This window comes from Thalassophryne amazonica, chromosome 2 (assembly GCF_902500255.1).
Source record: "Thalassophryne amazonica chromosome 2, fThaAma1.1, whole genome shotgun sequence".
NCBI classification, from domain to species: Eukaryota; Metazoa; Chordata; class Actinopteri; order Batrachoidiformes; family Batrachoididae; genus Thalassophryne; species Thalassophryne amazonica.
Genome location: NC_047104.1, coordinates 31,797,262 through 31,816,161, shown reverse-complemented (window position 1 = coordinate 31,816,161; position 18,900 = coordinate 31,797,262). Strand labels below are relative to the sequence as shown.

At 40.5% G+C, this 18,900-nt stretch overlaps 1 protein-coding gene across 1 annotated transcript in view; it reads left to right on the top strand.

Annotated features, from left to right (window-relative positions):
- The first annotated feature begins 254 nt into the window (after positions 1–254).
- Positions 255–18,900, top strand: part of hsd17b12b (hydroxysteroid (17-beta) dehydrogenase 12b) — a 132,667-nt gene continuing 114,021 nt past the window's right edge. Inside the window, exon 1 of the mRNA XM_034184696.1 lies at positions 255–528. Coding sequence (XP_034040587.1) covers positions 351–528 — 178 coding nt within the window. The 5' untranslated portion in view covers positions 255–350. The remainder of the gene's footprint in view (positions 529–18,900) is intronic.

Here is an 18,900-nt window from a genome sequence, read left to right as displayed (position 1 = left end):
AATTAGAATCAAAGAAAGACAGAGGCAGGATGGAGTTCTTCCTTGCCCCAAAACCTATTATCTCCACCACATTTCAAAGAAAACTGCAATGTTTTTGATGCATCCTGATGAAAACCAATAAATAAATCAAAGAGAGACTGAAATTACACTGCCTTTGTTTAGGTTGTGGGGTGCTAAAATTCTTAAAACAAGCGGATATGGCAACATAGTGCAGCGGGATGAACGTCACTCGCGTTACTCTGTACTTCCGCCTAAATCAGGAAGTAGTCGGTGCGAAATGATCTTTCTGACTCGCGCGTTGGGCTTCTTGTAGTTTTCTGCAGGGACACAGACTAAAGGCCGGAACGGACATGTGGAACGGCGGAAAAGAGTTTCTGGGCGCCGTGCAGACGCCTCTGCTGTGGCTGGGAGCAGCGACCGCGGCCTGGCTGTCGCTGAGCTTTGTGTGCCGCCTGCTGGTCGGTTTCAGGCTCTGGGTGCTCGGTAACGGACGGCTGGTGTCTCCCGGTCAGCTGGGAAAGTGGGCAGGTCAGAAAGCCCTCAGCAATCTCTTCACTTACACATTTCCAGCACAGTGCAGCAGACAACTGAAACAATCATGCAAATGGTTCATTTGCATGATTGTTCAGGTCTTGATGGTTCAGGTCTTGTCTCAGAGTGATGCTGAAAAACTAATTCATGCATTTATTTCCTCTAGGCTGGACTATTGTAATTCATTATTATCAGGTTGTCCTAAAAGTTCCCTGAAAAGCCTTCAGTTAATTCAAAATGCTGCAGCTAGAGTACTAACGGGGACTAGAAGGAGAGAGCATATCTCACCCATATTGGCTTCTCTTCATTGGCTTCCTGTTAATTCTAGAATAGAATTTAAAATTCTTCTTCTTACTTATAAGGTTTTGAATAATCAGGTCCCATCTTATCTTAGGGACCTCATAGTACCATATCACCCCAATAGAGCGCTTCGCTCTCAGACTGCAGGCTTACTTGTAGTTCCTAGGGTTTGTAAGAGTAGAATGGGAGGCAGAGCCTTCAGCTTTCAGGCTCCTTTCCTGTGGAACCAGCTCCCAATTCAGATCAGGGAGACAGACACCCTCTCTACTTTTAAGATTAGGCTTAAAACTTTCCTTTTTGCTAAAGCTTATAGTTAGGGCTGGATCAGGTGACCCTGAACCATCCCTTAGTTATGCTGCTATAGACTTAGACTGCTGGGGGGTTCCCATGATGCACTGAGTGTTTCTTTCTCTTTTTGCTCTGTATGCACCACTCTGCATTTAATCATTAGTGATTGATCTCTGCTCCCCTCCACAGCATGTCTTTTTCCTGGTTCTCTCCCTCAGTCCCAACCAGTCCCAGCAGAAGACTGCCCCTCCCTGAGCCTGGTTCTGCTGGAGGTTTCTTCCTGTTAAAAGGGAGTTTTTCCTTCCCACTGTCGCCAAGTGCTTGCTCACAGGGGGTCGTTTTGACCATTGGGGTTTTTACGTAATTATTGTATGGCCTTGCCTTACAATATAAGGCGCCTTGGGGCAACTGTTTGTTGTGATTTGGTGCTATATAAATAAAATTGATTGATTGAATGGTGATATACAAGCGCCAAAGTTGGCACAAATACTCCTTGGACATTACTCTTGAACAAACCGATTGGCCACTTGAATTTTCAGTAAGCGGCCAGGTTGGGGTCAATTGAAGAATTACACAGGGGTCAAAATTAAAAATGCTCACATCATTTTGAAAACTACACCACATTATTTGTCTGATCGTAAATCCGTATCAGGATTTATGGGGTAAAAACAACAAAAATGGTGACAAAGGTAAGTTTCAGTTTGTACAGGGGTCAAAAGTTAAAGCTGCTCCACTTTTGGTAACAAAAAATAATGCAAATTAGTTGAGTTTTAAAAAGGAATAGTTTGGACCATGTATCATGCTTATTTATCATGTTACGGGGTAACATATGTCACATGTTGTAGAATCCAATGGCTGTTGACCTTGTTTGACCTTTACTTTGGAGACCAAACATTCAACACAGTCAAAACTATTCCATTTATTAATCCTGTTAGCTCAACCAATAATTTACTATACCTTTATAAACTATATAACTATCTATAAATAAACTATATCTTTTTGGAATCTTTACAATCAGACAAATAATGTGGTGTCGTTTTTCAAAATGATTTGAGCATTTTTAATTTTGACCCCTGTGTAATTCTTCAATTGACCCCTACCTGGCCACCTATTGAAAATTCAAGTGGTCAGTCAGTTTTTTTCAAAAGAGTAATGTCTAAGGAGTATTTGTGCCAACTTTGGTGCTTGTATCACCACTTGCACGATTTTGCTCTAAATATTTTCTTAGCTGATGCACTAGCAGGTTTTCAAACAGCCGAAAGGAGAGGTGACAATTTGAAACTTTGAACCAATTTAGAAACTTTTGAATCAGCCAGGAAAACCTGTTTTAAACTTTGAACCAATGCCAAGCCAATAGTTGCGTCGACCAAGAAGCTGGTTTTGAAACTTGACATGTTGAGACTAGAACAACTGAAACAATTCAAAGCTCTCTTTTGGAATTGTGAACCAAAAAAAATCTAAAATATTTGATGCCGTTCCAGTTTTGAAACTTCAAACCAATATCGAGACAAAAACATTTGAAACAGCCTGGAGGCCAGTTTAGAAACGTTTACCTTATTTTAAACATTTGAATCTTTGAACCATTGTCAAGACAACATTTCAATCTCACAAGAAGCCAGTTTTTACATTTTCAACAGTGTTGAGGCAAGAATACTTGAAATGGCAAAAAGCTTAGTTTTGAATATGTAAACCATTTGTGAAACTTTGAACCAATGTCAAGAAAACATTTGAATGAACCAAGAAACCCGTTTTGATACTTTGAACCAGGAAGAACCGGCTTTCTGAGATCACAGAGGCCGAACCAACTGTTCTGAACTATTCTGAAATAAGGCCGTCTTTTCCATGGAGCGTTTTGTGATTCCATCATTTGCTTATCCCACCGGTCACCTAGCAGCCTTGACAGCCACATGCAGCAAGATAGCACAACCAGTGGAACATGAAGTTTTTTTTCTTTTTAATACTTGTAACATTACTGATTTTGTAATTGTACATACAGAGCTTGAAATTGTCCTTTTTAAATTTACCGACCGTTTTCTCTTGAGGTGGGGGGAGACAATCATTCAGTGTGATTGTTCAGGTAAAACGGCCCAAGGGGGTTATTCCAATTCTAATCCAATTCCATCATTTGCACGATTTATTTTTCTGTGTTTTGTTCGGCAGATCTTACTATGGCAACAGCTGACATCTGCGTAGCTACGTGGTCAGGGTATGGAGTAATACATCAAATGTGAAACGGTCGAATATTTTGCCACCGTCAACGCGATATTATATGGTCGTAAATCTCACACCATTAACCAATCAAATTTGCGGAACAAATGTAATTGGATTAGAATGCTGCTTAATGGAGCGAAAAAGACAACCTGGCTGTGTTTTGTCTTTACTGAGGCATACCTGTGCAATAATCATGCTGTCTAATCAGCATCTTGATATGCCTCACCTGTGAGGTGGGATGGATTATCTCGGCAAAGGAGAAGTGCTCACTAACACAGATTTAGACAGATTTGTGAACAATATATGAGAGAAATAGGTCTTTTGTGTTTATAGAAAATGTTTTAGATCTTTGAGTTCAACTCATTTTTTTTCAGTCTATATCCCAGGGTATATCCCACCTCATGCCCAATGACTGCTGGGATCGGCTCCCCGTGACCCTTAATTGGAATAACATGGTATAGAAGATGAATGGATGGTGTCAGTTACGTATGTAACATTTGGTACAGTAATGCAGTTTTGAAGGACTGGGCACACTCCAGGTGACAGTATTGAAACTTTGAACAAGTTCTGAATTTTGAAACTTTGAGTAGGTTTTGAAACAATTGAAACAGGCAACTTTGGGCTATGGACAGATTTTACAGTTCTGTGCAGTGCATACCTTTTTGAACTGCAGTGTCTCATAGTTAAAACGGGCGAGTCTTGAGACTGGTGCTATTTATTTTTTTATTTTTTCATACTCTACCTGTACTTCTGTTCCACATGTTTCCTGGGGTGTAAACTGTAGTAAATCTTGTCATTGGATTATAGCTGCAGAGGATTAATGAATCGTTCTGAATGCTGTCTGTGCAGAGCAGACTGAACCTTGAAGTTTGAACGTGCTGCTTAGATTGCTTTAATGCTGATAAAACTGGAGTTTAAAGTTCACATTAACACACAAAGCTGTTGAACTGCATATCTGGAAAAATATATATCATCTAAAATATAAATATGATGTTTAGAGACTTAAAATGAGATCATCTTCCTCATTGCCAGCAGTTTAAAATAGGAACTGTTAAGAAAAAAAAAATTGTTTTGCAGTTTCTCAGCATCCAAGGTGATATTTTTCAATTTCTTATTTTGTGTAGCCAGCTCTCTAAACCCCAAAATATTTGCGTTACAGGGAGGGAAAGCAGAATAAAATGACTTTGGTATTTGCGAAGCTACAACTACGGGGTCTATTAGATAAGAAACCAACACTTTTATTATTTTTTTAACTATATGGATTTGAATGACGTGTGATTACACCAATCATGCTTGAACCCTCGTGCGCATGCGTGAGTTTTTTCACGAGTGTCGGTGACGTCATTTCCCTGTGGGCAGGCCTTGAGTGAGATGTGGTCCTGCCCTCTCGGCTGAATTCCTTTGTTTCACACGCTGCTCGAGACGGCGTGCGTTGCTTTATCAAAATTTTTTCTGGACCTGTGAGGAATATCCGAGTGGACACTATTCAAGAAATTCAGCTGGTTTTCGGTGAAAAGTTTAACGGCTGATGAGAGATTATGGGGTGTTTCTGTCGCTGTAAGGACTTCCCACGGAGCGGGACGTCACGCAGCGCTTCCAGGCGCCGTCGTTGGCCTGTTTCGACGTGAAAACATCCTAATTTAAGGCTTAATTCACCCAGGACGTCGTGAGAGAACAGAGAAGATTCAGAAGAGGTCGGCATGAGGACTTTATGCGGACATTCCACTGTTTAAGGACTTTTTGTAATGAAAGACGTGCGCGCAAATTCGCCGAGTCGTTTCCGTGACGACTCTGCGCCGCGACATGAAAAACACCTCCGTGTTGAAAACCATTTGTAAAATTTAGGCGGCTTTTGATGGCTTTCAACAAGTGAGTAACTGAGAAATTGTTTAACAGCTTGGGCATGTTCCAACTTGCCCGTTAAGGTTTCCAACGGAGATGTTTTTCCTGTCGCGACCCCCCGCGGCCGTGTCCGGCCCGACATGCGACTCTGCCCGCACGTTCTTTCATTATAAAATATCCGTTAACAATGGAATGTCCGAATAAACTCCTCATGCCGACTTCTTCTGAAAGTTCTCTGTTCTCTGACGACTTCCTGGGTCAACAGAGCCTGAAATGTGGAAGTTTTCAACTTGAAATGGCGAGACGCTGCCGCCTCGAAGCGCAGATCGCCGTCAGGCACCGTGGGCCGTCCTTATGGCGACACTACCAGACCAAAATCTCTCATCAGCCATTAAAATTTTTACCGAAAACCAGCTGAATTTATCGAATGGTGTCCACTCAGTTGTGCCTTACAGTTTTGAAAAAATTTTGATCAAACAAAGCAGCAGTCTCTGAGCTATTCCTAAACAATGAAAAAAATCGACGAGAGGGTGGACCACTCCTCACTCAAAGACTGCCCACAGGCGAATGACGTAACCGATAGGCGTGAAAAAACTCTCGCATGCCCACGAGGGTTCAAGCACATCTGATGTAATCACACGTGATTCAAATCTATATGGTTTTTGATAAAAATAATAAGGTCGGATACTTTTCTAATAGACCTCGTAATCACAGTTTGACAGCTTTTTGTGATAAAATGTTGGCAGTATTAATTCCATTGTTCAGTATTTGTGTTTTGATCAAAGAATTAAAAGTGTGAGTTCAGACAGTTGTAACACTCCTGCATATACATGTATCAAGAAGGACACACACCTTGTCTCATTGCATCAAACTGGAAAAAAAATGTCCCTTTGGTGTTTGTAGCTTTGGTGCTGCAGGCGGTCCTGATCTTGCCATACACTGCTGTTTTCAGTAGCGCAGGTCCACAGTAAAGCTGTCCTCGTGGCTTTTTATTGGTCTCTGTAACATTTGGAGAGTGTCCGCAAGCCATAAATATTTTTTTAACAAAGCAAATACAAAATATGGCCAAATATCCATAAATTTGGATGTCAGTGTTGAATATTTTCCTTTATTCAAAGACAAATAACGGCTGCATGCTGGTACAATAAGCCACAATTTACATATGATCCGATTTTTTTTTTCTTTCCAATTTAACCTTTATTTAACCAGGTTAATCCCACTGAGATCAAGATCTCTTTTGCAAGATAGACCTGGACAGTTATAAAGTTTCCACTCCACCTCACCTGCATGTCTTTAAATGTGGGAGGAAACCGGAACACCCGGAGGAAACCCACGCAAATACGGAGAGAACATGCAGACTTCACACAGAAAGGCCGTAGGTGGGAATCGATCCCATGACCTCCTTGCTGTGTGGCAACAGTGCTAACCACAAATCCACCATGTTGCCCAGTTGACTGGGCAGTGTGATTAGTTGACTAATCGCAAAAATAATCGGCGACTAGTCGATTATCAAAGTAATCCTTTGTGGCAGCCCTAGTGTTAAGGAAGCGGATGATACCCAAATACCTGCTATGACAGATGTATCTACTGAGCTGAATATGAAGATTGTTGCCAAACTAAAGCAGTCAGCAAACACAACCAAGAGTACAACTCCCTCAGCTCACGGACGAAGTCCCATCAGAAGAGATGGTTGCAGACATTAACACAGCTCTACTCACCATCCCCATTACCAACATTACAGAAAACCAATGAGGTCATTACGCCACTGCCACAGTAGTCCTTGGCACACTTGGGTATAAGATCAAAAATACCCCCCAAAGGGAGAGCCCTCCATGGAGAAGATTGGAAGCCCACATCCAGGAAGCCCGAAAGGATGTTAGGTGACTAATAGAGGTGCAGAAGGGCATTATGAGAGACAGGTCCTGAAGGGATAAGAAGTACAACAAGATGCCCATAACTGAGGCCCTGGAAACTGCCAAACAAAGGCTCACAGCTCTAGCAGGGCTTGACATTGCCATTTGCCTGCTGGCCTGGTGGCGATTTTGCCCACTGTCGGGCCACTATGGGCCAGTACAATTTATAAAATGATGGCTTGCTTGGGCCACTACAAATACTCTCAAAATTCTATTTATTTGACCATTTTTCCTGCGGAAAAGTCAGTTTATTTCACATCTGCATGTTGTCAAACTTCAGCGAGTCCACATGTTTGTTTTTGTCTCGCACCACACTCCCACAGAGTTTCGTGCACGTCCTACTTAGGAAATAAGATGTCAGGTCAAAGAAATGTATTGAACTGGTTATTCAAGAGAGTATAGTTCAGTATAATTTCCCCCACTTTTTTTTCCTCTCCTCCCTCATCTCCAGAATTCCTTATTAATACAGCATATGTCAGAATCCATTAATCCCACGACACTGTTCCGGACAAGCGGTTGATGATGACTGAGTGAGAATCCATTAATGCTCCACTCCCAACAGTTGGTGGCAGTATTGCACTGTATTGGTTTGCAAACTGCCAATAAACTCGAAAGAGGAAGAAGTGGAGCGTGCATTCAGTCTTTTCCATTACCAATCTTCAGCAGTCTTCGTGAGCATCTTTAAATTCAGAAGCAGATGAAGAAGACGCAAACAGAACACTTCGAATGAACAAATGAATGAATGTATCAAAATTACAACCACCCAAATCTGGACAACACCCAGGAAGAACAAATGCTAAAGGAACTCGCCATAAGAAGATGCTAGATAAAGAAGAATTAAGGGAGACACAGGTTCTATGAGGAAAAAAAAAGAAAAGAAAGAGATGCTTTGTTCCCACATGGTCACAGATACAAGGTCAGTTCCAACTTAAAAATAAATCATGAAACTTTTAAACAAAACTAACAGGTTAAATGGCTACATTTTAACACTGTTAATGTTATTCTACACAAGTGTTATTGACATGCTCAGCAATGAATAACATGTAAATAAGTAACACAAAACGTTATGTACAAAGTAAGTTCAAACATAAACATGTTCAAACAAAGACTGAAATGCAAAAATGTTGCAAACTAATGGCAATTTTGTGAAGTCTTGGTGTTATTAATGTCAGCTGTAGAATGCATGAAATTGCATCAAAAGTTAAAAGTTTCTGTGGCTGTAGTTCACATCACGCATGTACGCCTGGGTCAGTAGAATTTTAGTGGAGCCAGTAACTTTTCAAAGCTACTGGCCCTGTGGGCTGAGCAATACTGGATGAAAATCTGGGAGAAAGAGGCATCCGATATGATCCACACCTACTGGTTGAAGAAGCTAACAGCACTCTTTGTGCGCCTGGCAGCACAAATGTGTGGGCTAGTAACAGCAGGTACTCACCCAGACTGTCTATCACAGGGTATGACAATCCTGGTCATGAAGGACCCCCACAAGGGTACGACATGATGAAACACCATTTCCGCATTGGTGAATGCATGCATTTCAAACATACTGAAGTTTTCACTTGTAAAATGAGCTACAGTACCAAGATAATTTTGTTGATGAGGAGTCCGTAAACGGCGTGTCGTCACAATCGTAGTAAGAGAGTTTAGTACAGTATAAAACTCTGCAAATGTGTCGTTATGTGTAAACGCAGCATAAGGCTAAAAGTAGCTCTAAGTGATGTCATTTTAAGAAAGACTTTTAAGAAGCCTAAAGGCCCACTGACATGAGCATGACTTTGATTCACGCACTTGCATGCACGTCGTGATGATTCCACCCGCTGTGTTCCCAGCTGGATGCCATGCTTTGTTCCACCACCTGCCACGCCCTCTACGCTGGACATTGTGTATATAAAATAATTATTTCGTAGTGAATTAATCATTTCCTCTGTAAGTTGTCTGTTGAAAATGGCTCTAATCGCTTCCTGAATCGCAGAGGACTGCTCCAGCAGCACTGTTCATGCACGTGCGCGCTGAATGAGCTAGAGAAAGCATTTGGAGCCGTCTAAAAAAGGTAATTATTTGTCATGTTTACATTGTCATGGCTTGGTAAAACAGTTGCATTTTCTTTCCTTCTTCGAATAGAATAGAATGCTTTTTATTGTCATACACAAGGTACAACGAAATTAAAAGACAACTCCCGTAGTGCAAAAGTGTAAAAAGTAAATATAATAGACAAATAAGAATATATACATGTACTGTATTTTACAAAGGAGCCAGTAGGTGTATATAAGTCAGCCAACTGTAGGATGTGCATTCAGTACCCGTATTGCACTTGGGTAGAACATGTTGGTGAGTCTGGATGTGCGGGCCTTGATGGACCGGTACCTCTTTCCTGAGGGCAGCAGTGAGAACAGGCTGTGCCCGGGGTGTGAACCATCGAAGCTGATGCTTCTGGCCCTGTGCAGATATCTGGTGTTATAAGTAGATGTCTGACAGAGAGGACAGCTGCGCTCCTATGATGTTCTGTGCTGACTTCCTGACTCTCTCCAGAGCCTTCTTGTCAGCCTGAGAGCAGCTCCTGTACCACACCAAGATGTTGTTGGTGAGGACGCTCTCTACAGAACACCTATAGAAGGACAGCAGCAGTTTCTGGGACAGGTTGACCTTCCTCAGTGACCTTAAAAAGTACAGATGCCGCTGTGCCTTTTTCACAAGGGCATTGATGTTGGTGCCCCATGTAAGGTCCTGAGAAATGTATGTTCCCAGGAAGTTGAAGTCACTGACCCTCTCTACGGTGTCTCTCTGAATGAGAAGGGGGGGGGGGTCCTTGTGTGCAGCTGTAAAAGTATGTTTATGAGAGATTTAACTTCTCGTTATAATCGTTCAGACGAGCTACGCTCTGATGTGATCCGCTGACGCAACCACTCGCTCTGTTCACTTCTTTACTCCACTTGAGGAGTTGCACGTTGTGTTGGCGAGCAGATTGCGCCACGTACCACTACGTTTATGCGTGAAGGTTTTTTTCGTTTTTTTTTAACATTTCAAAATTCTCTGTGCGCAATTGCATGTGTCGGTGCCCCTCTCACGTTCAGTGTGCACCCGTTAAAGACGAGTTTACTCTTCTGCATGACACAGGTTGTGCAAGTGCGTGAATCAAAGTTATGCTTGAGTCAGTGGTCCTTCAGAGTCTCTTAAACAAACAAGATGGTGGAAAGACAGAGAGGAAGGACAGATATTCTCTGTATGTTGAATGGCAGTGATTCAGTAACACGCTGAAGGCTTGATGGTGCAGGGATAATGTCTGTGGTTGACCTCATCAGGAATGAGCTTACTTTTCCCACCCAGCATAGTCATCCCAACATTGTGATACCTGTCTATGGGAAAAACGTAAATTCTATAACATTCATACAGTTATTAAATTAAGCGATGTCAGCAACCACAGCCTAAACTCACCTATTAGAGAAGAATTTCACTTGTGTGCTGCAGTCTCCGGTCTCACTTGGGATTTCAGTACGTACCAGCGCTTCTCACACATGTGCAATTACCAGTATGGAGTGTAAACATAACAATAAGCTAATCAATATATCAACAATGGTTAACATGATTTTTCTTGCATGGAATTTTTCAATGGATTTTGGGTAATTTGGGGGAACTGATGATAGTTTTTGCCAGTCACATCACGTTTTTGACATATGAAAACATATTTCTCGTATCAAGCATTGAAGCAAAGGCTGCAGGCTCACACACCTCTTTGGCACCATAAACAATATTACGGATCTTGTTCACGTTTTGTGAACCTGGTTTAAAAACTATGCTTTGGAAGCTGATTTTGTGCATGATTAGTGACATCAAACTCGTGCGTGAATAAGCAATTTTTACATATTCCATTTATACAGAATATGCAGATTGTAAAAAAACATGACGTGATAGAGGAAAAGGATAATCTGAGCTCACATTTGGATTCCACACCCCAAAATTACCCTAAATCAGTTCTCACAGTCCATGCAAGAAAAAAAAAAAGCAAATTTTTTTGTTTGTTGACCAGTATGTTCGGCATGTAAATGAGCTATGTTCAAACATTTTGAAGCTGTGTAACAATTCATTTAATTTTGCTGTGTTTCATCATCATGACATAAATTAATTTCACAATTACACATTTCTTAATACAGTTCAGGTTATATGATTTGTTGAAAATTAACTAATGAAAATCAGGTATTGATTTTGAATTGTGATTCAACAGAATCATTTTAACAAACTAATGATACCCCTAGAAAAGATTCTAAATAATTTGACCATTGGGATATGTTAAACTAAGGTTTGTCTTCAAACTTGTAATCAGTTGGTCTGCCTATTTAAAGAGTGAAAATTAGTCACTGTGCTGTTTGGTATCATGGTGTGTACCACACTGAACATAAGGAGAGTGTTGTCTCAGGAGGTTAGAAAGACAGTTATTGACAAGCATGTTAAGCGTAAAGTCTATAAAATCATCTCCAAGCAGCTTGGTGTTCCTGTGACTACAGTTGCTGGTGTTGTTCATACGTTTAAGGTCCATGGGACTGCAGCTGTCCTCCCTAGACTTGGCCACAAGAGGAAAATTGATGACAAATTGAAGCGACTGATGATAAGAATGGTAACCAAAGAACGTAGAACAACTTCCAAAAGGATTAGAGGTGAACTCCAAGGTCAAGGTGCAGCAGTGTCAGATCGCATCATCTGCTGCTGTTTGAGCCAAAGTGGACTTAATAGAAGGTGACTGAGGAGGACACTGCTGTTGAAAGCAAATCATAAAAAAGCAAGACTGGAATTTGCCAAAAAAAAAAAAAAGCTTCTGGGAGAATGTTCTTTGGACAGATTAAACAAAACTTTTTTGCTTTTTTGGCAAGTCACATCAGCTCTGTTCACTGATGCAAAAATGAAGCAAGAACACTGTACGTACTGTGAAACATGGAGGAGGCTCTGTTATGTTTTGGGGCTGCTTTGTTGCATGTGGCACGGGGTGTCTTAAATCTGTGCAGGGCACTTGGTTTCCAACTGATTACTGTAAGAAAGACAAACAGGAATAAAACTGGAACCTCCATCCACTTTTGGTGGCGTAGGTAAATCCATAATAGAAAAATGAGTTATCGAGGCACTTTGAGCTATAACGCAAAATGACACCAAATGGGCTTTTTATAAATTGTTGAGGTTCTTGTTATCATATACACTATTATTATTATTATTATTATTATTTCATTTATACTTCTATTTTGTCATTTGATTTTTAAATGGACCACAATGGAAATAAGTGTTTCACTTTCTTGTGTCATCCATGTATTTTTAACGTACAGTTGTAAGCAAAAGTTTGTGCACCCCTGATCATTTTCTTTTAAAATGATTTATATTGGTGCTCTGTTTGAGCTCCAGCTCCAAACTGTTCCAGAAATCCACCCCACAGATTGATATGCATGTCAATCAATATGCACATTGATATTTCAGTGACCTGTGTGTGTGTGTGTGTGTGTGTGTGTGTGTGTGTGTGTGTGTGTGTGTTTTAAACAAAAGGGTACCAACAATTTTGTCCACGTCAATATTGTTGATTATGTCTTTAGAGTCGTGTGTATGGGCAGTGCACACAGTAACAACCTCAGTGTTAATCTAACTCCTGCAGTGTTCAAATGGGTTTTGTGTCCTGTGTGATGAAGGAACTGAAGCAGCAGTGATGTTTTGCAGAATTATTCAGTTTCTGTCTTCAGTCACTTCATTCGAATTGTTGCATGAGCAGCTACACTTGGTAATGTTCCAGATGTTTTTACTCTGAAAGATGCTGAAGAATATTTAAAGAGCCACAGGACTCTTTGCCGGAACTAGTTTTTTTGTATTGAAATGTTTTTGGTTTTGCTGAAGTGGACTTGATTGAATGGATGCCCTGATTATGTAACTGGGCTGCAGCCATTCAGAAAGAGGTTTTTACACGATGCAAGCTCTGTGTGATTCTTGTTCATTGGTGCCCACATCGCACCAGCGGGAGTGCGTGTGTAAGTGTGTGATACATCTTCATGCTTCTTGTTCTCTGTGCAGAAACTTAAAGCGGCATGCTACAATTCACAGAACATTGAGATGTCAGAAAAATGCCACTGTAAACTGAACACCGCTGCACTCCGGTCACTTTAAAACATGTTCAGTTTCTGGACTGTCCATACCGTACTGCTAATATTTTGCTTTGTGTCTAAAGGTGTGTGCATCATGTTGGTGAACGGTGAGCATTGTGTTTTGCCAAGCAGCATCATCTTGTGATGAAAAATGAAGCCAATGAGGAAGTGCTAAAACTTGCAGTTCCTTAAATAGTCACACTCCAAAACTGGGTCAATCCCAAAGTTGTAATGCCACATTTACATATTTAGAGTTTGGTTCCAAAAAACAGTTTTAGTCTCTGCCTAGTTTCTCTTCTCATGGCAAGTGTCTCTGGGTGAATTTTTATATGCTGTATTTTCCGGTGTACAAATTGCACGTTTTTTTTTTTCTAAACTAGTTTGGGATGGATGTCCTTTGACTTGTACCCCAGTATGACTTGTATAACGAAAAACCCACACTTTCATTAACAATAATAAATAATGATTTATACAGGACTTTCCCAGGATCAAAACACTAAACAAAATATCTTCTAATAATAACAGAATAAGTGCCAATAATTACAAATACTCTGCAACAGTGCACAAAAATCCATATTAAAAATCCAAATCGTCTTCTTTCGGCAACTCCCGTTAGGGGTCGCCACAGCAGATCGTTTCCATCTCACCTTGTCCTCTGTAACTTCTTCTGTCACACCAGCCACCTGCATGTCCTCCCTCAGCACATCCATAAACCTCCTATTTGGTCTCCCTCTTCTCTTCCTGCCTGGTGGCTCCATCCTCACCGTCCTTCTTCCTGTATACCCTGGGTCCCTCCTCTGCACATGTCCAAACCATCTCAGTCTCACCTCTCTGACTTTGTCTCCAAACTGTCCCACTTGAGCTGTCCCTCTGATATGTTCATTCCTAATCCTGTCCATTCTCATCACTCCCAAAGAGAATCGCAGCATCTTCAGCTTTGCCACCTCCAGCTCTGCCTCCTGTCTTTTTGTTAGTGCCTCTAAGCCACACAACAGAGCTGGTCTCACGACTGTCGTGCAAGCTTTCCCCTTCACTCTTGCTGATATTTTTCTATCACAAATCACTTCTTTCTCCACCCACTCCACCCTGCCTGCACTCTCTTCTTCACCTCTCTACCACACTCTCCATTACTTTGGAGAGTTGACCCCAAGGATTTAAACTCATCTACTTCTACTCCTTGTACTACTCCACTGGGCTCCCTCTCATTCACACACATGTACTCAGTCTTGCTCCTACTGACTTTCATTCCCCTTCTCTCCGGAGCATATCTCCACTTCTGTAGGCTAAACTCAACCTACTCTCACAACAGATCACAGTGTCATTTGCAAACATCATAGTCCATGAAGACTCCTTTCTGATCTCATGCGACTTGTACTCTGAGAAATGCAGTCATTAGTCTGTTTGATACTTCAGAGAGCATATCCCACTCCAATCAACACGCACTCACTCATCTTCATCTGCTTACACCAATTAAGGGTCACGGGGGGCTGGAGCCTGTCCCAGCAGCCATAGAGCATGAGGTGGGGTAAATCCTTGACAGGACGCCAGTCTGTCGCAGGGCCCAGTCAACACCATCTTTTAAAAAATTATATACCAGATTATAAATCTTTTTAACTTGTGCAGGCCCTGATGAAACTGATAAAAGTAAAATAAGCCAGAGTATGTCTGAAAAATGCATGATGGACTACTAGCCAGTTTTATCCATAATCATTACATAACATCAATTACCAAGTTGTATCCGTAGTTGCCTGAAAGTCACTCCACCTGTGTCCAGTTAGTCCACTTCATGACTTACACCAGCTCGGTACACACAGTCAGTCCGGGTTACTTTTTGTCTACAAATGTAATATGGATTTAATTTGGGCTTTCAAGTCAAATTCTTGTGTTTTGCTGTCAACATATCTCTGTCTCCACCTCCTTTGTTACCCATGGTGTATTCAGAAAAAAAATCACATAAGGATAAGTCTAACTAAGATTGAATAATAAGAATAATGACATACCTTGAAAGGGACATAGCTGATTTCACTCCTGCTGTGTTCACGCACAGAGCCATGTAGAATTATTGTTCCGCTGTGTGGTGCTGTCCACAGTAAACAGCGCTCCTCCATCAGACTCCGTCAGACTAAGTCCACAGTACACACACCAGTAACACAAACCACTGGATGCTGCTCTACGTCATGGCTCTGCTGTTAACAACGATCACCGTCGTCACTCGCTGTCACATTGTCTCCCATTGTACGTGGTCATGGACGTGGCTTCCTCTGTGAGAATCGCTGGTGTCTTGCATGAAGCAGCTTAGCTTAGCATAGCGCAACGCATCGGCACAAACCACAAATGCAGCAGGTTCAACGCTTTCAGGAGAGGGAACACGCTTTGTTACAGTTTTCCTGACAGTTCGAATGGAAAGGATAAAATCCGTGGTTAGATCATTTTTTTGAAGACCATTCCCACGCTGTGCTTATCTTAATTTCTACAGTCTGGCTGAAAGGTACTTAAACGCTTTCCTTCACAAAATCTTATCTTTGAGAAAACTTTCCACCTAATGAACATCACGAGTGCTGTTGCTGCATCCTCCCAAAACACACCTGTTTAGGGATGGGTATTGATAAGATTTTATCTATCGATGCCATTATTGATTCTGCTTATCGATCCTGTTCCTTATCGATTCCCTTATCGATACCTCTTGTGAATTTTCTGTGTTCTAAAAGTAGGCTTTACAGGTTTTCTACAACCCCTGGCAAAAATTATGGAATCACTGGCCTCGGAGGATGTTCATTCAGTTGTTTAATTTTGTAGAAAAAAAGGAGATCACAGACATGACACAAAACTAAAGTCATTTCAAATGGCAACTTTCTGGCTTTAAGAAACACTATAAGAAATCAGGAAAAATAATTGTGGCAGTCAGTAACGGTTACTATTTTAGACCAAGCAGAGGGAAAAAAATATGGAATCACTCAATTCTGAGGAAAAAAATTATGTAATCATGAAAAACAAAAGAACGCTCCAACACATCACTAGTATTTTGTTGCACCACCTCTGGCTTTTATAACAGCTTGCAGTCTCTGAGGCATGGACTTAATGAGTGACAAACAGTACTCTTCATCAGTCTGGCTCCAACTTTCTCTGATTGCTGTTGCCAGATCAGCTTTGCAGGTTGGAGCCTTGTCATGGACCGTTTTCTTCAACTTCCACCAAAGATTTTCAATTGGATTAAGATCCGGACTATTTGCAGGCCATGACATTGACCCTATGTGTCTTTTTGCAAGGAATGTTTTCACAGTTTTTGCTCTATGGCAAGATGCATTATCATCTTGAAAAATAATTTCATCATCCCCAAACATCCTTTCAATTGATGGGATAAGAAAAGTCTCCAAAATATCAATGTAAACTTGTGCATTTATTGATGATGTAATGACAGCCATCTCCCCAGTGCCTTTACCTGACATGCAGCCCCATATCATCAATGACTGTGGAAATTTACATGTTCTCTTCAGGCAGTCATCTTTATAAATCTCATTGGAACGGCACCAAACAAAAGTTCCAGCATCATCACCTTGCCCAATGCAGATTCGAGATTCATCACTGAATATGACTTTCATCCAGTCATCCACAGTCCACAATTGCTTTTCCTTAGCCCATTGTAACCTTGTTTTTTTTCTGTTTAGGTGTTAATGATGGCTTTTGTTTAGCTTTTCTGTATGTAAATCCCATTTCCTTTAGGTGGTTTCTTACTGTTCGGTCACAGACGTTGACTCCAGTTTCCTGCCATTTGTTCCTCATTTGTTTTGTTGTGCATTTTTGATTTTTGAGACATATTGCTTTAAGTTTTCTGTCTTGACGCTTTGATGTCTTCCTTGGTCTACTAGTATGTTTGCCTTTAACAACCTTCCCATGTTGTTTGTATTTGGTCCAGAGTTTAGACACAGCTGACTGTGAACAACCAACATCTTTTGCAACATTGCGTGATGATTTACCCTCTTTTAAGAGTTTGATAATCCTCTCCTTTGTTTCAATTGACATCTCTCGTGTTGGAGCCATGATTCATGTCGGTCCACTTGGTGCAACAGCTCTCCAAGGTGTGATCACTCCTTTTTAGATGCAGACTAACGAGCAGATCTGATTTGATGCAGGTGTTAGTTTTGGGGTTGAAAATTTACAGGGTGATTCCATAATTTATTCCTCAGAATTGAGTGAGTCCATATTTTTTTTCCCTCTGCTTGGTCTAAAAAAGTAACTGTTACTGACTGCCACAATTATTTTTCATGATTTCTTATAGTGTTTCTTAAAGCCAGACAGTTGCCATTTGAAATGACTTTAGTTTTGTGTCATGTCTGTAATCTGCTTTTTTTCTACAAAATTAAACAACTGAATGAACACCCTCTGAGGCTGGTGATTCCATAATTATTGCCAGGGGTTGTATGTCAACACATTTTAAATTGGTCACTGGATCCTTCATCTCTGGACATAAATAAAATAAAATAAAATCTGTAGTTTTTGTCAAAAGCATTTCCTTTCAGACATTCTGGCATGAATGCCTCTCCATACCTCTGAGCTGAGCTCAGCCTGCTGCTGCACATTAGCGCAGGACGTCTTGTTTTGGAAGGAAAAAAACGTTTAGATCGATTGCAGTTTGTTTTTATTACAACATTTGTAAAGACATGTCATTTGATTTAAACGGCATTTCGCTTTGAATTTCTTAGTTCCGACTGGACTCTATCATTCTAACTTGACTCGTCAGAGAGCTGCGCAGCGTTTGGAGCTGTGTGAACAGAACGGAGGACGATTCTCATTTCTTTCTCACAAGACAGGAGTCCCAGTTAGTGACTTTAATCTGCACAAAAATTACTCACGATTGACATATTTATGGATAAAAGTGTTGAAAAACAAAAAAAAAAGCTGTAACCAAAAATTACCTCCCAACACCACCTGCACGAAAATGTTTGAATTCTAGAAGCTCTGAAATGCAATCTGGGCCTATTCCAGATAATAAACTGCAGTGAGTGCAGCATGCATTTAGGTGAGAAAAAAAAACAACTTATTCAAATTCATTCCAGTAGTATTCTGGTCTTACTAGGATGCATAAGTTTTCTAGCTTGGCAGATAGTTCTGGAGGAAATCACTGAAGAAATTAACAAACTGAAAATACGGTTTGACCGAAACAAATTGTCATTAAACTTAAATAAAACAGGGATGAAATAGAGGTGTAAGAGTCACTAGGTGTTCACAGGAAACACTTATTTATTTCTATATGTATTTATTTATTTTCTTTGGTAGTTGGTTTTATCTTTTCTGTTGTTTTGTTTCATCAGGTTCTTTTTGTCTCTTTCTCTAAAATTGTATTTTAGATTGTATTAGTTATGATGAGTTATTATTACTATTATTGTTGCAATTATTATTAATATATGAATAAAAAAATACAATTTGACAACAAACACTGAGCCATTAATTATTATACAGAAAACATGCACACAAACATGCTGAGATGCGAACAGCTTAATGCTAACTTTAACATTGAAAATGCCATAGACATGCTAACGCATTAGCATTGGTCCCGTTTTTAAGTTATAAAATACATCTATCAACTGTTTCAGAAGACCATAACAGGTCAGTTTAACATAAAAAAGGTAAATATTACTCACAGACATATGCTTTTTAGGATTTTAGCGGGGAAAATTAAGATAAAGCGAAAGTAAACTGTGACTCAACAA